The 18,657-nt window shown below is 67.8% G+C and overlaps 1 protein-coding gene across 1 annotated transcript; it reads left to right on the forward strand.

Moving 5' to 3' along the window:
• The first annotated feature begins 516 nt into the window (after positions 1 to 516).
• Positions 517 to 11,703, forward strand: ZNF469 (zinc finger protein 469). The gene has a single exon (XM_060130857.1). The coding sequence runs from the start codon at positions 531 to 533 to the stop codon at positions 11,697 to 11,699; it is 11,169 nt and encodes a 3,722-aa protein (XP_059986840.1). The 5' UTR covers positions 517 to 530; the 3' UTR covers positions 11,700 to 11,703.
• The last annotated feature ends 6,954 nt before the right edge of the window (positions 11,704 to 18,657 follow it).

Consider the following 18,657-nt stretch of genomic DNA (forward strand, 5'->3'; position numbering starts at 1 on the left):
TGGGCTCTCCGCCCTGGCCGTCGGGTGCCCGTCACCCACCACGGGGCCACTGCAGGTCTGGGAGCCACGTGCCACTTGGGGCTTTGCTGCTCAGGGCCCGGCTGGTGCCTCGCATGGCTTGCTTGGGGGTGGCCAGGGGTCTTCTCAGGTCTCAGGCCCCAACAGTATTTTCTCTCTTTTTCCTTCCTTTTCCTCTCCAACCCCAATCCGCCCCCCCACTAAGCCCTTTCTCAGTCTGGCAGCAACTCTTTTCCCCTCTCATCTCTCAAGGTGCCGACGGAGCCAAGCCCCCTCCCCTAAAAGTACAGGTTACGTGCTCGCCGCTTCTGCTCCCAGCCTGCCACGCCACCGTGGGAGCCACGAAGCCCCACGGTCCCCGACCCACTCTGTCCTTTCCTTGCAGGCTCCACTCAGGACCATGAGAGCAGGCCCCTCCAGGGCCCCTCGAGGGGCGGGGATGTCCGCCCAGCCCGCTTTCTGCGGCCCGCCTCAGACCACAGCATCCTCCTAGCACCCAGGACGGAGGGGCCATGCCTGGGGAGCAGCCCCTCGGAGCGCCACCCCCAACCATGACCGGAGACCTGCAGCCCTGCCCAGCGGCCAGTGGCACGGGGGGGGGCCCCCTGCAACCTCCCAGCGAGGTCAGTGCCCCAGCCAACAGGACCGCCAAGACCACGGGCAGCGGGGCCCAAGCCATGGACAGCCCTGAGGCCCAGGTGCGGCAGGCTGGGAAGGCGGGGCCCAAGGCCCCACTCCCCAGAGCCCAGTCCCTGAGCAGCGCCCCTGGGAAGGGAAGCAGCCCCCAGGCCCCAGCAGGGAGGAACCTGGTGCAGGCTCGCACACGGCGGGCGAGCAGGCTGGACAGCGGCCCCCAGCAGCTCTACGGTCTGAGCATCGCCAGCTCCAGGCCCAAACCCGCCCTGGACGAGAAGACCCCTGAGGGCCCGCAGCAAGAGGCCCCCCGGCCCCCAGAGGCCGAGGCCCCCCGGGGCCAAGGAACCAGAGCCCGTCTCAGGCCCGGCCCCCCCAGGGCTGAGGCCTCGCCTGGCCCGGAAGAGCTCAGCTTCCAAAAGTGCTTCCAGGAGACCCCCTCCAGCTTTACCTCCACCAACTATACCTCACCGAGCGCCACCCCTGGGCCCCCGCCCCTCAGGGCCCCCCAGAGCAGCGGCGCCAGCCCCTGCCGGCCGGCCTCCTACGTGGAATTCCAGGCCAGCAGGGCCGATGCCTGGCCTCCCACGGCTGAGAACAGCTTCCCAGGTGCTAGTTTCGGGGTGCCGCCCGCTGAGCCGGAGCCCTTTCCCGAAGGCGGCAGCCCCGGGGTGGTTGCCTTCCAGTACCCCTTCCCAGAGCTGCACGGAGCCGGCCCGAAAGCCTTCCCCGAGGACGCGGCCGGGCCCGAGTTCGCCGAGAGGACGCTGGTGTTCGCCTTCCACCAGCCTCGGGGAGCGTGGCCCGAGGAGCCGGTGGGCACGGGCCCAGCCTACCCCCTGCCCGCCCGCTCGGGCCCCCCAGCCCCGCCCTGCTATCCCGGCCGGCCAGGCGGCCTCAACGCCCCCAGCGACCTTGGTGGTGCGCTCCCTCCCCCTGGCGCTGCTCGCCCGGCCCCCAGCCCCTTCTCGGAGAGCACGGCCACCTTCCGGGACAGTTTGCACGAGAGCATGACCAAAGTGCTCCCTGAGAGACCGCCTTCGGCCCACGATGGGCTGGGGAGCCCCAGGGGGCCCCCAAACTCGCTGGCCCAGAGGCAGTTTCCCGGGCAGGCGTATGGAAGCCCCGGAGCCGGCGGGGTGGGCGCCAGCCCAGGGCCTCGGGACACGGAGCTGACTGCCTCCGGGCCCCCCGCCGCCAGACTGCCCCCGCTCTGGGACCCCGCCCCAGCCCCTTACCCCACGCCTCCCCTGGGCCCCCTGGCCACTACCAGGAGCGCATTCTTCGAAGCCCAGCCTGGCCCAGGCCAGCAGCTCAGCCTCCCCCAGAGCCCCCCGCTGCCCTGGCCCCAGGTGCTCCCGGCCGCCGGCCCCAGCCCCCACCAGATGGAGATGCTGAACCAGCTGCCTTTCCCCCCGGAAGTCCCCGAGTGGCAGGGGGGTAGCCAGGGAGCCCTGGCTGCTGCCGCAGGGAAGACGCCCGGGCCGGGCGAGAAACTGGCGGTCCTGAGAAACAGCCCGGGCCAGCACAGCAGTGGCTCCCCTGGGCTGTTCGCCTACAACGGGATGAAGGACCCTGGAGCCCAGCTGCCCTTCTTCGGGGCGGCCCAGCCCCAGGCCTCCCCCCGGGGCCCCCCCGGCCCGCCCCCGCCCAGGGTGGTGGGAGCCTCCCCCAGCGAGTCCCCCCTGCCCTCGCCGGCCACCCACACGGCCAGCAGCACCTGTTCGTCGCTGTCCCCTCTGTCCAGCAGCCCAGCCAACCCCAGCTCGGATGAGGGCCAGCTCCCCGCGCCGCTCGGGCCGTCCGCCTTCTTCCACCCACCCACGCACCCCCAGGACACCGGCAGCCCCTTCCCGTCCCCCGAGCCCTCGCACGCCCTCCCCATCCACTACCAGCCGGAGCCAGTCAAGGCCTTCCCTTTCCCCACAGAGGGGCTGGAGGAGCCCCCGTTCCCTAGCTCGGGGCTCGAGGTGGGCAGCGTGGGCCTGGAGGGCTTCCCCCAGGAGCCGCCCCCCTACTCTGCCCACCACTTCCCCCTCAGCAGCGCCAGCCTGGACCAGCTGGACGTGCTGCTCACCTGTCGGCAGTGTGACCGGAACTACAGCAGCCTAGCCGCCTTCCTGGGGCACCGGCAGTTCTGCAGCCTGCTGCCGGCCAGGGCCAAGGATGGCCACCAGCAGCCCCCCGGGTTCCCCACACCCCCCGTCACCCCCTCTGCACTGGCTGCCCCCAAAGCACCGGCCAGCGGGACCCCGAGCCCACTCAGCCACACCAGGACAGCGCCCTTCCTGCTGGGTGGGGACGTCCGGCCCGATGGCAGAGATGACCCCCTGAGGATGAGCTTCCTGCCCAGCCCGGCCGCCGCCCCCTTCCCACTGCCTGCGGGGGACCTGGACCTGGACGACGCCGCCAAGCTGGACAGCCTCATCACGGAGGCGCTCAACGGCCTGGAGTACCAGTCAGACAACCCTGAGATCGACAGCAGCTTCATCGACGTCTTTACTGACGAGGAACCTTCCGGCCCCCGGGGCCCCGCCACCGGGCAGCCCCCCAAGACCAGGCTGGGGGCAACGCCAGAGAACAAAGCCCAGCTCCCGCTCCCGGCGGTGGCTGCCCCACTGGAGCCCCCGCCGACCCGGCCCGGCGACACGGGCTCCCCGGCCGGCCCCAGGCCCAAAACCCGCTCCCTGGGCCCAGTGCCCTCAGAGGCAGACGGGGCCGGCCTGGCCGGCCATCAGAGAAGAGGAAAGCGGTTTAAGTTGTTCCGGAAAGAGCTGGACACGGTCAGCACCGCCAAGAGGCCGGGCAGGGGCTCCAGGGCCAGCCGCCTGAGGCCGAGGAGGAAAGGCCGGGCTGAGCCGGCCCTGTCACGCCCGCGGGACCTCAGAACCCAGGCCCCCAAGAGCCACGCGGACCCGGGGGGACGGGCCCTCCTGGTGGAGACCCGGAGCTCCAGGCGCCTCCGACTGTCCCCCGGCCAGGATTGCAGGCGGAGGCGGCCGCGGGGCGGCACCTGGAGCAAGGAGCTCATCCACAAGATCGTGCAGCAGAAGAACCGGGCGGGCAAGCACGGCCCAGCCCCGGGCACCGTGGACGGCGGGCCCCCCGACTGCGACGGCGCCTCTGAGTCTGAGGAGGAGGTTGGCCCGCGGCTGCGAGGCTCACGCCCCAGAGGCCGGCCCCGCCCCAGCGGCCGGCAGTGGCGCCGGGGCGAGAAGAGGAAGGAAGTGGACGTGGCCCCGGGTCCCAGAGAGGACGGGCAGCAGCAGAAGCCCAGGAAGGCCGTGAGGCAGGAGGCCGTGAGGCCTGGGGGCTCCCCGGGCCCAGAGGAGCCGGGCAGGCCGTGGCCGGGTCCCATCAAGAGTCCCGAGGCCCAGGGCCCGTCGCACGGCTCAGAGGCTGGAGTGGGCCCTGAGGAGAGAGGCCCCCAGCGCCTCCTGCAGGGTCTCATGGGCGCCGAGACCCCAGAGGAGAGCCACCCCTCTCTGGACTTCCCCCGAGACACCGCGAGCCCTGAAATCGCTGAAGACCGTCCCCCTGAGGCCACAGAGCTTCACAGAGAGGCTCTGAGCTCCTCTCCAGCCACCCGTGGGGGAGGAGACCCCTGCCCCCCAACCCCAGAGCGACCACAGCTCCACAAGGAGGGCGCAGTGCCGCCCCGCGCGAGCTCGCCCCCGCTGGGTGCCCCCCGGTGCTCGGAGCCCCCTGCCTCCCCGCCAGGAGAGTCACTGGTGCCCGTCGCTAACGCAGCCGACACGGCCCACCCCAAGCCCAGGACCCTCGTTTTGAAGACCCCTGGTCTTGGAGATTCCGTGGGGCTTCCAGCCGCCAAAAAGGGGCCTCAGCCCTACAGCAGCCCTCCCAGCGGATTGTTCCTCAGACCCAAAGACCTGGCTGGCTGTTTCCACAAAGACCTGGGCTCTCAGTCCTCAGCCCCAGACAGCCCACCGGCCATCAGGGCAGGCCTCTGCCAGGGTGGCGAGGACGCCAGTTCCCAAGAGCCCAGGCCGCCCAGGAACCCACCCTACACAGTCGTCACGGGCCCAGGCAAAGCTGAACCGCCGCCGGCCTTGGAGCGCGCGGCCCTCTTCTCGGGGCTGCCTGGGCACGGCTTCGAGCCGCCAGTCTACGTCAGCCTCTCTGGGAACGGGGACACCCAGGTGCCACGTGCGTGTGCTGCCCCTCCCCCGAGGAAACCTCAGCTAGACCCGCCGTTCCCCTCGTTTCTGCCCAAGATGGGCTGGTCCCTGCTGGAGGAAGTGTCCCCCGTGCCGCCTGGCCATCTGCGCCCTTCTCCCAGCCTCTCAGGGGAAAAGGCATTCAGTCAGAGGTGTCCCAGTGAAGGGACTGTGGCCACCAGCCTCCCCACTTCGCCCGGCAAGGTTATCAAATGTAGCACCACTTGTAGTGGTGACCTGTCAGAGGAGGAGCTCGAGATCAAAAGGCTGGTCACCGAACTGGAGAGTCAGCTGCAAAGCAAAGGCGCACAGGACGGCCCGGGAGAGCCGTGCGGAGCCAGCGTCACCAGTCCTGGGGAACTGAGTCCACACCCGGAGGGGGCAGAAACAACTGTGGCCACCACGGGGGGCACTCCAGGGGGCCCCCAGGAGGAGTGGCCCTCGTTCCACCCTGGAGAAGCAGCCCTGGCCCCCAGCGCCCACAAGGACGTGGTTCCTGGGGGTCCTTTCAGGCCCACTGGGGCCAGCCTCAGTTTCCGGCCAGTGCAGAAAGCCAGGGTCTCCAAGACGGGGCTCCCCGGGGCCCACCCGGAAGTCTGTTTACCAGAGCCCCCATGGGACATGGGGAGTTTAGCGAAGTGCAGCCCAAGCCCTGAGCCTTCACTTCCCAGGGGTAACAGGGCCACCAGAACACAGCACAGCCAAGACCTCCCCCTGCTCTTTCTCTGCCCACGGAGAGGGGGGCGTTCCCCGGGCTCCCACAGGGCACCTGGGCCCTGCCGAGACCCCTCAGAGCTGGAAGCGTTCGGCGGCCCTGTTGCTCCTCTTGCACCTGGTTTGGCATTTCGGGGGGCCGAGCTTCTGCCCCTGGGTGCCACCCCACATTCTGGGGCCAGTCACAACAGTGCCCCCAAGGGACACTCTGTGAGCAGCACAGGTGGGCCAGGAGGAGCAAGGCTCCTGTCCCCTGTAGCAGGGGGCCCTGGCCCTGAGGGTAATGAGGGGTTTGTACCAGCGGGGGCCTCCCCAAGTCGTGCCTCTGTGCCCGACCCCAGCCCTGGCAGGAGGCCCCAGGATCCAGCCTCGAGCCCCCTTCATCAACTCCAGCTCCTGGTGGCCAGAGCGGCCGAGAGAGAAGATGACACCCGGGGCTCACAGGGGCCCCCGCCTGATGACACCCGGAGCCCTCAGCACAGCGACCCCTCAGATCCGGGAGAGGAGAGTGTGGAAGGTGGGAAGATGGCCTGCAGCCCCGCCCAAGGCTTCCCGGGGGGCGTCCCTGCTGTGGCCGGACGCCAGCTGGGGCCAGAGGGAGGTGGACATCCAGGCTCACACGGCCAGGCCGAGAAGCCCGAGGGCCAAGCTGGAGCCAGCCAACCGCAGCCAGATGACCGGAGGAGGCCGGGGCGGCCGGCCCAGCCAGCCGGGCAGCTCCAGCGAAGCGGGGCGGCCGTGGGCCTTCGGGATGGGGCACGGGCCACCCCAGGCCCCGCCTACTCTGAGGCGGAGTCTTTAGTCCCAGCCTTGGCAGCAGCCAACACAGGAGATGGGCCCGAGGACCAGACTCCAGAGGCAGTAGCTGGCCCAGGCCTTCAGAAGCATCTGCTGTTCACTGGCGGGAGCCCAGTGCCCCCCACCAGGGACCCGGCCAGCCACACCCCCTCGCCCACCTCTGCAGCCACCCCTGATCCCTGCGGCCCCACGGAAGGCCCAGCTCGCCACCCTCTCCGGGGGGACTGTGGCCCCCGGGAAGACCCTCCTGAGGAGCCCAGCTTCGTCGGTGCCTTCACTCCCGCCCGTGGAGGGGACTGCCCTGGAGGTCGTGTGGCAAGGACCCTAGAGGGTTCCAGAAAGGAGAGACCCAGGGAAGCTCCTGCCTGTGCCACCCCTCCCCCACCAGCGAGGGCCACCTCCCCGAGAGTGACCATCACGGCCGCTGCCCTGTCCGGCATCCCTACCACTGGTGGCCTGGGGGCAGTCAGAGGCCCCAGGGCCGAGTGGCCAGACCCCAGGGGAGCCCTGTCCAGCACCCACCCCGATGGGGTGCCCGAGGGCCCCTCCTCAGAACCCCCAGGCAACAGGGAAAGCCACGGTGTCACCGCTGTGCCCACTGACCCTTCCACACAGGGGGCCGTGGGGCCAGATCCCCACGCCTGCCAGGAAGGTGAGGCAGAGGCCAGCCTCCAGGAACAGAAGGGCCTAGAGATGCCCGGGGCTGGGCGCCCTGCCGTTACAGACTCCTCCGAAGCCGGCACCAGGGCTCTGAGGGTCACCTGCCCTTCCACAGAGCCCCACCCAGGCAGAACCACAACTCCGAGCGGCACAGCCAGCGACTCCAGGCCACGCTCCCCCCAAAGCCTCGGGGACACCCTCCACCAGAGACCCCAGGGGGATCCCCTCAGTCCCCAGGACCCCAGACAGAAGCCTCGTGGCTTTAAAAAGAAGCCAGTGTTCACTGAGAACGGCCACTGGAGGGGCAGAGCCCCCAGCGGGCAGCCCGTGACCTGTGAGGTCTGCTCGGCCTCCTTCCGCTCTGGGCCGGGCCTGAGCCGCCACAGAGCCAGGAAGCACGGGCTGCACAGGGCTACTGCCTCCCAGCCGAGCCCGGCGGCCCCACCTGCTCCCCGGACGTGCCACCCACCGGGAAAGAAGAGCCGCGGGGCGCCGGGGAAGGAGCGACCGAGGCGCCTGGCGGGAGACCCCCGCCAGGCCGGGAGGCTAAGCCCTGCTCGCGGCTCTGTGGCCCCTGAGGGTGCCCTGGGTCCCGGGATGTCCAGGGGGCTTAGGCGGGGGCTCAGCCTTCTGGGAGCACCGGGCTGTCCCCCTCGCTGGGAACCACATCCCCCAGACACGGTCAAGCAAGGGGTGGACGTGAGGCCTGCAGAGCCCAGGAGACAGGACCAGCTGGAGAGGGATGAGTCCCGTTCCAAACAGACAAAGAGAGGCGGGGGCCAGAGGCGGGGCAGGCCGCCCGCAGACTTCCCCAGCGAGTCAGAGGGGAAAGCCAGCAAGAGGGCGAGAAAGCCAAGAGCGAGAAGGTTCCGGGAGGAGAGCGGTCTCCAGGGCCCCGCAGATGTGACTTCAGGGAGAAGAGGCTGGACTCCATCGGCTGCCATTGCCAGCCGCCCAGCTCTCCCGAGCCGCCGCCTCTCACCAGAGGCAGAGCAGGAGACCGAGTCCCCGCAGCCGCCCCTCGTCGCCACGGACCTGGAGGAGACGCCTGCACGGAAGCCTCCCGGGGATCGGGTGGCCTGTCCAGGGATGGTGGAGGGAGCACCTCCTGGGCCAGAAGGGCCAGCGGGGCGGAAAGCAGCCTCGGCAAGAGGGTGCGGGGGACCCCGAGAGACCAGGGTGTCTGGCATCTGCAGAGAGCCGTCGAGGGCAGCTGGGGATAAACCTGCAGGGGACAGCAGAGTGGCCGAGAGCAGAGCAGGGCAAGGTGTCCGGGAGGGGCACGAGGCCCCCTGGGACCCCCAGGGCCCTCCCGAGACTCGTGGTGCTGAAGCAGCCGGCACCGTCAGCAGTTGCCTGCGGGACCCCCTGCACAGTCCAGGAGAGGGGGTCCGGGGGCCGGAGAGCACTGCCCCTGAAGCCCCCAGCCCGAATCTCGGAGACCCCCTGAGCTTGTTTGATGATGAGGCCTCCTTTTCCCAGCTCTTCCCCCTGGGAGACCGCTTGGTTCGGAAGAAGAACCCCCGTGTCTATGGGAAGCGCTGTAAAAAGTCGAAGCCACCTCCCCAGCCCGCGCCCAGCAACCGGGCAGGCGGCAGTGGCACTCTGTCCTCCTTCCGCCTGCCCACAGACCTCAGTGACTCTGGCTCGCTCTGCCTGTCCCACGAGGACCCGTGGGGTGACGAGGCTGCGGGTCTGCCGGAGTCCTTCCTCCTGGAGGGCTTCCTCAGCAGCAAGGTGCCTGGCATTGACCCCTGGGCCATGGGCCCCAGCCTGTGGGCCCTGGAGCCCCACGCGGAGGCGGACCCCTGCTGCGCCGAGGACCACCCGTCAGAAAGCATCCCTGAGCTGCACATGGTCCCGGCAGCTTGGCGAGGCCTGGAGCTGCAGGCCCCCGCCGACGGGGCCACCTCTTCTCCGGGAGGCGCGAGCCCCGAGCCCCCCAACCTAGAGCGAGAGCACCACGAGTGTGGCGTCCCCGGGAGCGTCGCGGATCTGCAGGTGCAGGACCTGTGCTTCCTAGGACCCTGCGAAGACCCCGCGGGTCTCCCCGGCACCAGCTTCTTGGACTTCAAGGCCACGGCCAGTTCCCAGGGCCCACTAAGCAGGACAGAGGGGGCGGCCGGGGCAAGAAGGGCCCCAGGCGGAGGCCGGCCCACCAAGGCCAGGAGGGCGTCCTACAAGTGCCGGGTGTGCTTTCAGCGCTTCCACGGCCTGGGAGAGCTGGACCTCCACAAGTTGGCCCACAGCCCCTCGCCGCCCCCCACCTGTTACATGTGCGTGGAGCGCAGGTTCGGCTCCCGCGAGCTGCTGAGGGAGCACCTACAGGAGAAGCACGTGCAGAGCAAGGCCGGGCTGTGGGCCTGCGGCATGTGCCGGCGGGAGGTCGCCGGCGTCTGGATGTACAACGAGCACCTGCGAGAGCACGCCGTGCGCTTCGCCCGCAAGGGGCAGGCGCGGAGGTCCCTGGGGGACCTGCCCGGATGTTGGGAGGGGGACGGCGTGGCCACGCGCTTCCTGAGCGGCATCGTGGGACAGGTCTCCAAACCCCACCGGGGCAAGCGCTCCATCGGCGGCAAGGCAGGCGGGGGCCCCGCGGAGGCGGCAGGGGCGGATGTGGGAGCTGGGAAGGAATTCCCGGGGGAGAGACGAAGACCCAAGGCCCGCGCCAACGGCTCAGACCCGGACAGCGCCTCGGCCCAGGGCAGCCCGTCAGCCTGCGTGAACCCCGCACCGCCCGGCGGCTCGTCCCCCGACGGCCGTTCGCACAGCGAGTCCCCGCCCCCAGCCGTCCCGGTGCACCAGGACTGCAAGGACCCCGCCCGCGACTGCCACCACTGCGGGAAGCGGTTCCCCAAGCCGTTCAAGCTGCAGCGCCACCTGGCGGTGCACAGCCCGCAGCGCGTCTACCTGTGCCCCCAGTGCCCGCGGGTGTACCCCGAGCACCAGGAGCTGCGCGTGCACCTGGGCGGCGAGCACGGGCTGAGCGGGGAGCTGGAGCTGCAGCACACCCCGCTGTACGCCTGCGAGCTTTGCGCCAACGTCACGCACATCAGCAAGAGGTCCTTCGTCTGCAGCTCCTGCAACTACACCTTTGCCAAAAAGGAACAGTTCGACCGGCACATGGACAAACACCGGAGGAGGGGGCAGCAGCCCTTCACCTTCCGCGGCGTGCGGAGGCCCGGCGCCCCCGGGCACAAGGCCTTGGCCCGAGAGGGCTCGCTTCCCAGCAAGCGGCGCAGGGTGGCCACGTCCAGCAGCCCCCCCGGGTCCGGCGTGGACGGGCCTCTGTCCCGGGACAGCGGCCCCACCCTGAGCGAGCGGTCCCTCCCAGCCCTGCCCCAGCCCCGCCCGGAGGCAGCTCCCAGCACCACAGCAGGGCAGCCCGGGACCCCAGAGAGGCCCACAGACCCGGTGGGCCACCCGGTCGGCGGCGGCGATCTGCCCTCTGCCCTCCAGGAGCTCCTGCCCCCGTCTCTGTCTCCTTTCCCGGCGGCCTCGGCTGATGGCACAGATGGCCACGAGCCGGACCAGGCCCTGGAGAGCTCCGAGGACGAGGCTTCCCCAGGCAGCCCTGGGCGCTTCCTCCAGCAGGCTCTCCCCTTGGGGGGCTCTCTGCCCCAGCCGGGGGCCGGAGGCCAAGACGCAGAGGAAAAGAGGGCAGCTGGCCCGCTCTCAGGGAAACACAGGACCCCAAGCGCCCCTGGCAAATGTGCCCCTGACCATCACCCAGAAGCCCCCTCTCTGCTCTGGAAGGAGAAGCAGGTGTCCACGTGTCACGTGGCGCCTGCCGGGGGTGCAGGAGGCCCCTCCCTCAGAGGCAGCGCCAACAAGCCCGGGGGCTGCCAGAGCTCGTCCAAAGACAGGTCAGCCTCATCCACCGCCAGCAAAGCACCCAAGTTCCCAGTACAACTGAAGAAGGCGGTGCCCAGCCCAGTGCCCACAGAGCTCCCCCATGGCACTGAGGACAGGCCAAAGCCCACCACCCTCAAAGTCAAGCCGGGCTCCGGCTCCCAGGGCGCTGGAGGCCCCCGGCAGGGCACCAAGGCAGCGGGCGGCAGCCAGCCCCAGCCGGCCAGCGGGCAGCTCCAGAGTGAGACAGCCACCACCCCAGCCAAGCCCAACGGCCGGGGCCAGGGCCCCGCCCCAGACAAGGCCCCCCCTCGAGCCCCAGCCAAGGGCTACCCCAAGGGACCAAGGGAAGCCAGTGACCAGGGGCCGCGAGGGAGCCTGGGCCCCAGGGAGGACGGGGACAGCAGTGAGAAGAAGAGGAAGGGCCGGGCGCCGGGGCCAACCAGGAGTGAAGCCGTGGGGAGCCTAGGGAGAGGCCCCGCGGTCCCTGACAAACCCCCCCGGGCCCCGCGAAAGCAGGCGACTCCCAGCCGCGTGCTCCCTGCCAAGCCCAAGGCCTGTAGCCAGAACGGGACGACACCGCCCCAGCCCTCAGAGCCGCGGAAGGGGGAGCCCGGCCACGCCCAAGGGAGCAGCAGGCGCGGCAAGGAGGCGCTGGGCAAGGCCCTCCCCCAGGCCAGACCCCTGCATAGGCCCCCCAGGAGGGGCGGGGCTGTCCTCGGTGCTGAACCCCCCAACTCCCGGGCCTGCCGGACAGCCGAGTCCCAGAGCCACCTCCTCAGCCAGCTTTTTGGGCAGAGACTAACCAGCTTCAAGATCCCATTAAAAAAGGATGCTTCCGAGTAATTTATAGGAGCCAGCGCGTGCCGGGAGTGGGGCTGGGGACGGACTGGCAAACGGGGGACCCGGTCTATGCTGAGGAGCTCCAGCCCTCCGAGAGTTTACCTGGTGGCCACATCTTAACCCACCTGCCGTAGCGTGCAGGTACTCAGACTTTGGTGTTAGACCTGCGACTCTGATGCCTTGAACAGGGCCTGGGGTGGACAGCAATCCCTTTCTACCTGGAAGGTGAGGGCGAGGGGCGGGCCAGCTGCAGCCTCTTTGAGACCATGCAGCTGTTTTCTCAGTGCCAGGACGTTAAAGAGAAAGCCACTCACCCCAGCCCCGTGTGGCCCACAGCCAAGGCCCGGTACGCCAGGGAACCCCTCACTCTAAAGGTTTGCACAGGGCGCCCCACCTGTGTCGTCTAGCAGGAAGTAAGTTGAGGCAGCCGCCGGTCGTGTGGCGGCAGCCTCCGTCTTAGTGTCGTTGCTGCTGTTGCTGGAATTCCAAAGCGACCCTAGAAATCAGATGGGGGCAGAAGAGCCATCCGTGAGCTGCCCAGCGCCCCCCGCACCACCACCACCCCCAAGCACAACAGGCCTTCTCTGACCACAGGGTCGTGCCGGCCACTGTCCGTGCCACTGACGGAAGCGCCGGTCTCCAGTGCACCTTGACCCCTGGTCCTCCCTCCCCACCCGCGCTACCCCCAGCCCGGCCTCCGCAGTTGCCCTCTCTAGAGCCTTCCTTCTACGTGGACCTCTCTGCTGCAAGTATCAGCAATTTTACTCTGAAGATCCTGGTGCTATTTTCATGTTGTAATGTGAATACAGGCTTCCTTGATTTGTTTTACCTGGGGGGTGGGGTCGGGCCAGGAGGCGCAACGTGCCACCCGGTCGGCCCGAGGCACCAGTGGCCTGAGAAGCCCTTCGCTGGCTCCCGGCCGTCGGTGGGAGGCTCCAGCCCACGGGCAGCTCACGACCCAGGGCTGGCTCGCGTGTCCTTTCTACAGAATCGTGTCTCCGCGGGGGCAGGAGACAGGGAGAGGCTTCCTCCTGTTCTTAGGTGTCTCTGAGGTTTGCGGTTTGTTTTGTTCTGTTTCTTCATTTTAGCCTTGGGTGCAATGTGTATGTCAAAAGTTTTAATTTTGATATTTCGAAAGAAACCAAATCAGGCCCATACTGCCTTTGTAGAAGGTACGTGTGCCACTCAGAGTGCCTCTGTAGTGCTGATGAATAAACCCGGGGGCTCTGAGGTTGTAACATCTTAGCGCATCCATGCTGTCAAATATATGTCCACTGTTTTCACGGGGCACCTCCTCTGTGGCCTCTGTCCTCCCGCCAGCCCCACCCTGCCTGCCCCCCCGAGCCGCCGCTTCGTCCATCCTGTCCCAGGGCCACCTGGCCCTGCAGAGCTGCCCCAGCCATAGGGTGGTCCCACCAGCCCCCAGACTTGTCGACACGGTGCAGACAGTGCCTTAGTGCTGGGCGGGACCCTCTCAGGAAGGCACTAGCACAGCTGGGTTAGGGGACCCAGAGGGCAGCAAAGGCAGCAGGAGGGATCACACTCCCACCGCAGGCTCAGACCCCTGGGGCCCACGTGTCCTGAAGACCCCCGTGTCCGGGACAAGCACCCGGATGGCAGGCAGGGCCCGTCCAGAGTCGGGCACCAGCCCTGATCCCATCCTGCCCCTGACAGCTGCCTGGACACGGGGGTCTCTCAGAGCAGGCCTCAAACAACACATGTCGGGCCGGGGGTGGGGGGGCCTCGCCAAGCCCTTCCACAGGGAGGGATCCTGCACGTGACCCGAGACTGCCGAGCCCACGCCCCCCCACCCCCCACGCCCTACGCACTCCCCCTTGTCCTGCCAGGCCCCGGCCCTGCCATTCCCTCCGCCAGGGACGCCCTGCCCTGTCCTCTCTCTCGGTCTCAGCCGCTCCCACCAAGTCCCCCGCCCAGGTGGGCTGCCTCCATTTCCACCCCTACCGTGGGCCGGGAACTAGCCAGCGGCTTACCAAGTGGTGAAGGCTGGGAGTTGCGCTTTCTGTGGGTGGAGCTGGAGCTGCGTCGGGGAGAGGCTATCTGGGGACTTGGTGGTGGATGCCCGTGGGCCGGCTGGGTCCACGGCACTGAGTGCCCCCCGCCATCGGCTCACCACGCCTCGGGCGGCCTGGGGCTGGCGTCTGCATCCCCAGAAACATGAGAGGGCGTCCAGGCCCTGCCCCAGACTGTGAATCCGGGGCTGGGGCGAGCCGGGCGCTCCGCGCCCTCGGGTGCTGAGGCTCACCACGTCGGGGACCCCCGCAGCTCTAGTCTTCTCAGGGCTGGACGTGAGCAAAACCCACCCTGCTGGACCCTGAGCCCACCCTGCAGCCACAAGCCCCGTGGCGTGGACAGCGCCAACCTGGCCAGCAGGTGGCAGCATTCGCCGGCTCAGCGGGGAAGGGGCAGCTCGGCTGCCGGGCCTCAGTGGGCACCGGCCTCCAAGCCCCACATTCACACATCACAGGTACACTGGGCACCCCCGTCCCCACCGACGGGCCCGGAGACACACACTTCACACGGGGGTGCAGTCCTCCACGGCTTCGCACACACACACCCACACACAACCACGTGAGTGACTGTGGGGCACATCCGTGGGACCCAACCCTCGAGGTGTCCGGGGTGGGCATCCCGAAGGGCCCCACGTGAGCCGAGGGAGGGGGCCGGACAGGGTGGGAGAGGGGCCAGGTGGGTACAGGCCTGTGCAGGGGCCATGGCTCCCTGATCCCCTGAGAAAGCGGAGCCCAGACCCCACTGCCCTCGCTGGCCTCGGGCAGAGACCCCTGGGCCTGGCTTCCCCACCTGGGAGGCCAGAGTGCCCCTCACCCTGAGACTGCAGGCCCCCCGGGGCTGCCCTGCACAGGGCAGGGGGCCGGGGAGACAGAGGGTCAGTAGCAAGGTCACATGAGCGCTGTATCGTACAACTGCACCCTCCCAGGCCCCAAAGCCTGACCCCGACCACCCCTCGGCCCCCAGCCTGGAGACGGGGCAGGAGAGAAGATGGTGCCTGGGACCAGGTAAGGAGGGCCAGGTGGAGGGGACGGGCGGGGGGAGCGGGTGGGGGTCTGCCAGAACTCGGTGGACAGGGCAGCAGGAGGGAGACGGCTGGTGGTGGAGCGGGCAGGCCAGGCTCCATCCCCAGGCCCCATAAAGGGGGAGGCTTGCCCGTGTGGCCAGAGGGCACATTCGCCGGGACCCTGCTGGAGAATGTCATTAAAGTGGGCTTCCCTAGGCTCAGAGAATCCGGTCTCCCAGGGAGAGCGTGTAGACGGCCACACTCACACAGGTGGAAGAATCCGCATGTGCAGGGTCCCACAGAGAAGGCCTCAGAGGCGCAAAGGGCCTCCAGGGAAGGGCTGGATCCTCGTCACCGGGGTCCATCCTAGCACCTCCTGTGCGGGGACAGGAGTTGGAGGCCGTGGGTCCCGTCCACGTCACCTGCGATCGTGCCGCGGGTGGGCTCTAGGATTGAGCCTGAGGCTGTGTCTCCCCAGACCCCGTGTCTCTGCCTGCCTGGTGGGTGGGCAGTGGCCCGAGGTCCCAATGCTATGGCCGTGCCGAGCCTTCGGGGCATTGCTCCTTTCCGCCCGCCTGGGAGCTCAAGGCCACAGCCCCTTCCCACAGGGTAATGTCTACCTTGCTGACCGGCTGGCGTGGCCTTGTGGGCTGCAACTCAAGGCCACCGGCCTCCTCCCCGGAGCCCCAGGCAGAGAGAGGATGCCGATGGCCCTCCCGGGGCCCAGGGCTTAGCTGGGCCTGAACACACCGCGCCTCGGTCTCAGCTGCCGAGAGACCCAGGACCGTTGCTGCGGCCCAGGCAGGAGGGCGACCACCAGGGCCAGAGACACCAGGCTCGTCACCAGCCCTCTGGGCCCAGGCAGGAGGGCGACCACCAGGGGCAGAGACATCAGGCTCGTCACCAGCCCTCTGGGCCTCGGTTTTCCTTTCTTTTTTTTTTTTATAAACTTATTTATTTATTTTTGGCTGCATTGGGTCTTCGTTACTGTGCACGGGCTTTTCTCTAGTTGCTGCGTGGGGGCTACTCTTCGTTGTGACGCGCGGGCTTCTCATTGCGGTGGCTTCTCTTGTTGCGGAGCACGGGCTCTAGGCGCGCGGGCTTCAGCAGTTGTGGCTCGCAGGTTCAGTAGTTGTGGCTCGCGGGCTCTAGAGCGCAGGCTCAGTAGACGTGGCGCACGGGCTTAGCTGCTCCGTGGCGTGTGGGATCTTCCCGGACCAGGGCTTGAACCCGTGTCCCCTGCATTGGCAGGCGGATTCTTAACCACTGCGCCACCAGGCAAGTCCCTTCCTGCCTATTTGAATGGGCCCTGGCACTCGGGGCTCCCTCCGAGGGCCAAGTGCTGGGGCTCCCTGGCTTTGCCGACGCTGCCCCCCGCCGTCACCTGGCTCCCTCCCTCCCTCCCCTCCTTGAGGTCTTTGCTCAGGTGGCACCTCTTCTCTGAGGCCTCCCTAACCACCTGCTGAGATGCCAGCTGCACCCCCATTGCCCCAGGCCCCGGCCTGCTGTACTTAGACCTGATGTGCCCCACAGCCCGCTCCTTAGTCCTGGCTGTTGTCCTGCCGCTGGACCCTGAGTGACGCGTCCTGTGTGCTGCTCACAGTTGTACCTCCAGTGCCCAGTATGGGAGCGCAATCCACGTCTGTGGGGGGAGGGGGGAAGGGGAGGGGGAGGGGGAAGGAAGGAAGGAGGGCGAACGAGGAAGTGTGCGCTTCCTATCTGGTGATGTAACCCACGTGACCCCCACTCTCTTGGTTGGGAAATGTCCAGATAATATTTCCTGTCTGAGCCTGGCGGGTAAATGGGCCACACCTGGGCAGCTGCGTGAAGGAGTGGATGTCACTAATACCAGAGGACAGTTTCCCGGCAAGAACCTTTGCGTCCCGGGCTCTCAGAGGGTGCAGCTTGTTAGAGGTGCTGGTTTCAGAGAGGACTGCTGAGCCGGGAGGAGACCAGACTCGTTCCCCTGTCTCTGCTCCCCCAAGATGTCTGAGGGGTGGGCGGTGGATATCAAACAGGGACCACCTGAGCCCATCTCCCAGGCCAGAGCCAGTCCGAGCCACCACGGGGGCAGCCCGGGCAGCAGCCCACCGCCCCGTACACCTCCCCTCCCCGCAGGGTGGCCCAGGCGGCATCCAGTTGTCACTGGCATCACCCGGCTTGTCCCCTGCCCCTCCTGCAGGCCGCCTCTGATCCCTAACTTAATTTATTTTGACATCCTTGCTGCCATTTGACCTCCCTATGGAGTCACGTGGTGCTTAGAACTCATTATACCCCCTTGAAACAGGAAGTTAATTAAACCCTTCACAGAGCCGGTGTTGACAAGCATCGGTGAGGGCCCCTGGCATGACGGCCGAGCGGCTCCAGGGCCTTGGGCTGGCCAGCAGCGGTGGGAGCGAGGCCTGGGTCCCCTTCCCCCCAGCGCAGCCACCAGGGCCCATTCTGGAGCAGCAGGCGTGCGTTTCCTAGGAAGACTCCCGCTCTGCTGCTAACCTGCTGTGTGGCCTTGGGGGGGTGACTTCACTTCTCTGAGCCTCAGTTTCCTTGTCTGGCAAATGGGAATTCTAACCGTCCCTTCTTCAGAGAGCTGTTGGGAGCAGACCGTGCTCAGCACGGGCCCTGGCACTGAGGAACCGTCCACAACTCGCTCATACCACTGCAAGCGTAAGGTAACAGCGTGCTGAGTACCACAGAAAAGGCACCTGGGCCCTGCAAGCTGGACCAGAGAGGAGCAGTCAGGAGCTCCCTGAGGAAGGGTGGGGGGCCAGGCAGTGGGAGGGAAGGGTGCACCGGGCAGCAGGGACAGCTTGTGCAAGGGCCCTGTGGCCACAGGCCACCGGGACCCACATTCAGGGAGGTTCAGAGGAGAAGGTAAGGGCAGGGCAGGGCCTGAGGTTATCATTCGCTTAACGGAAGGCCCGGCTGGCTTCAGCCTGTAGTGGGGCCAGGAGTGGCTGTGCGGATCCGGTAGTGGTCAGGGTGGTAGGTAAGGGAAGCTTGGAGCGGGGGTTGGGCTGACAACAGTGTCCCCACAGGGCCTCTCAGAGCTATACGGAGGTGAAGTCAGGGACACTGGGGGCACAGTGAAGCAGAAAGAGGGCTCACGGTGTGGCCTGGCCATCAGAGGCCCCTCACCTGACCTGGGCTTGGGACGCGCTCCCCACGGTCTGTCCAGCCCTCCCAGCCTTTCCCTCAGCTGAGAACGCCCTTCTGCCACCACTCTCTCCTGAACAGTCTTCATCGTTCGGTGTCCAGCTTAAGTGTCTAGAACATTCTGTGGTTCCCTTGGTCATCACCTAGCAACCAGTGCAGAAGCTGGGATGTGGGAGGCGCCACAGTCAGCCCCCTCCCCACCGGCAGCCACTGCCCGGACCCAGGTGGTCCTCCTGGGTTGGGGCAGCAGGGAGCATGCCCGTCAGCAGAGCCAGGCCCACGGGTGCCAACCCACAGGGCAGAGGGCAGCGGTGGAGCAGACGTGAGCCCAGAGCCACAGTGGCACCAAGGCTAGGGGAGCCCTGAGGGTCATGCCCCCCACCCCCACTGACAGATGAGGAAGCCAGGACCTAACTGCTTAAGGACTTGCTCAGGGTCGCAGCCTCCAATGTGGCAGAGCCAAGGTTCAAACCCAGTTCTCCTGGGGCACAGCCAGGGTTAAGAACCCGGGCTCTGGAGCGCGACTGCCTGGGGTCACCACTTCTGAGCTGCAGGGCCACTCGGAACCTCAGCGTCTTCATCACCACCGCGACAGCCTTGGAAGCTGTGTCCTAGGCCCAGCTCTGCCACCTTCTGCCTGGGTGACCACCAGAGGTGGTCAAGGACATCATGAGAGACCGTGAACCAGCCCAGAAGAAGGGCTCAGAAAAGGCTGGTGATGCCGACAATGACATCGCCCCTAGAGCCATCCCCAGGAGGCTTCCCTAGGCCCAG

This window comes from Lagenorhynchus albirostris, chromosome 19 (assembly GCF_949774975.1).
Source record: "Lagenorhynchus albirostris chromosome 19, mLagAlb1.1, whole genome shotgun sequence".
NCBI lineage: Eukaryota > Metazoa > Chordata > Mammalia > Artiodactyla > Delphinidae > Lagenorhynchus > Lagenorhynchus albirostris.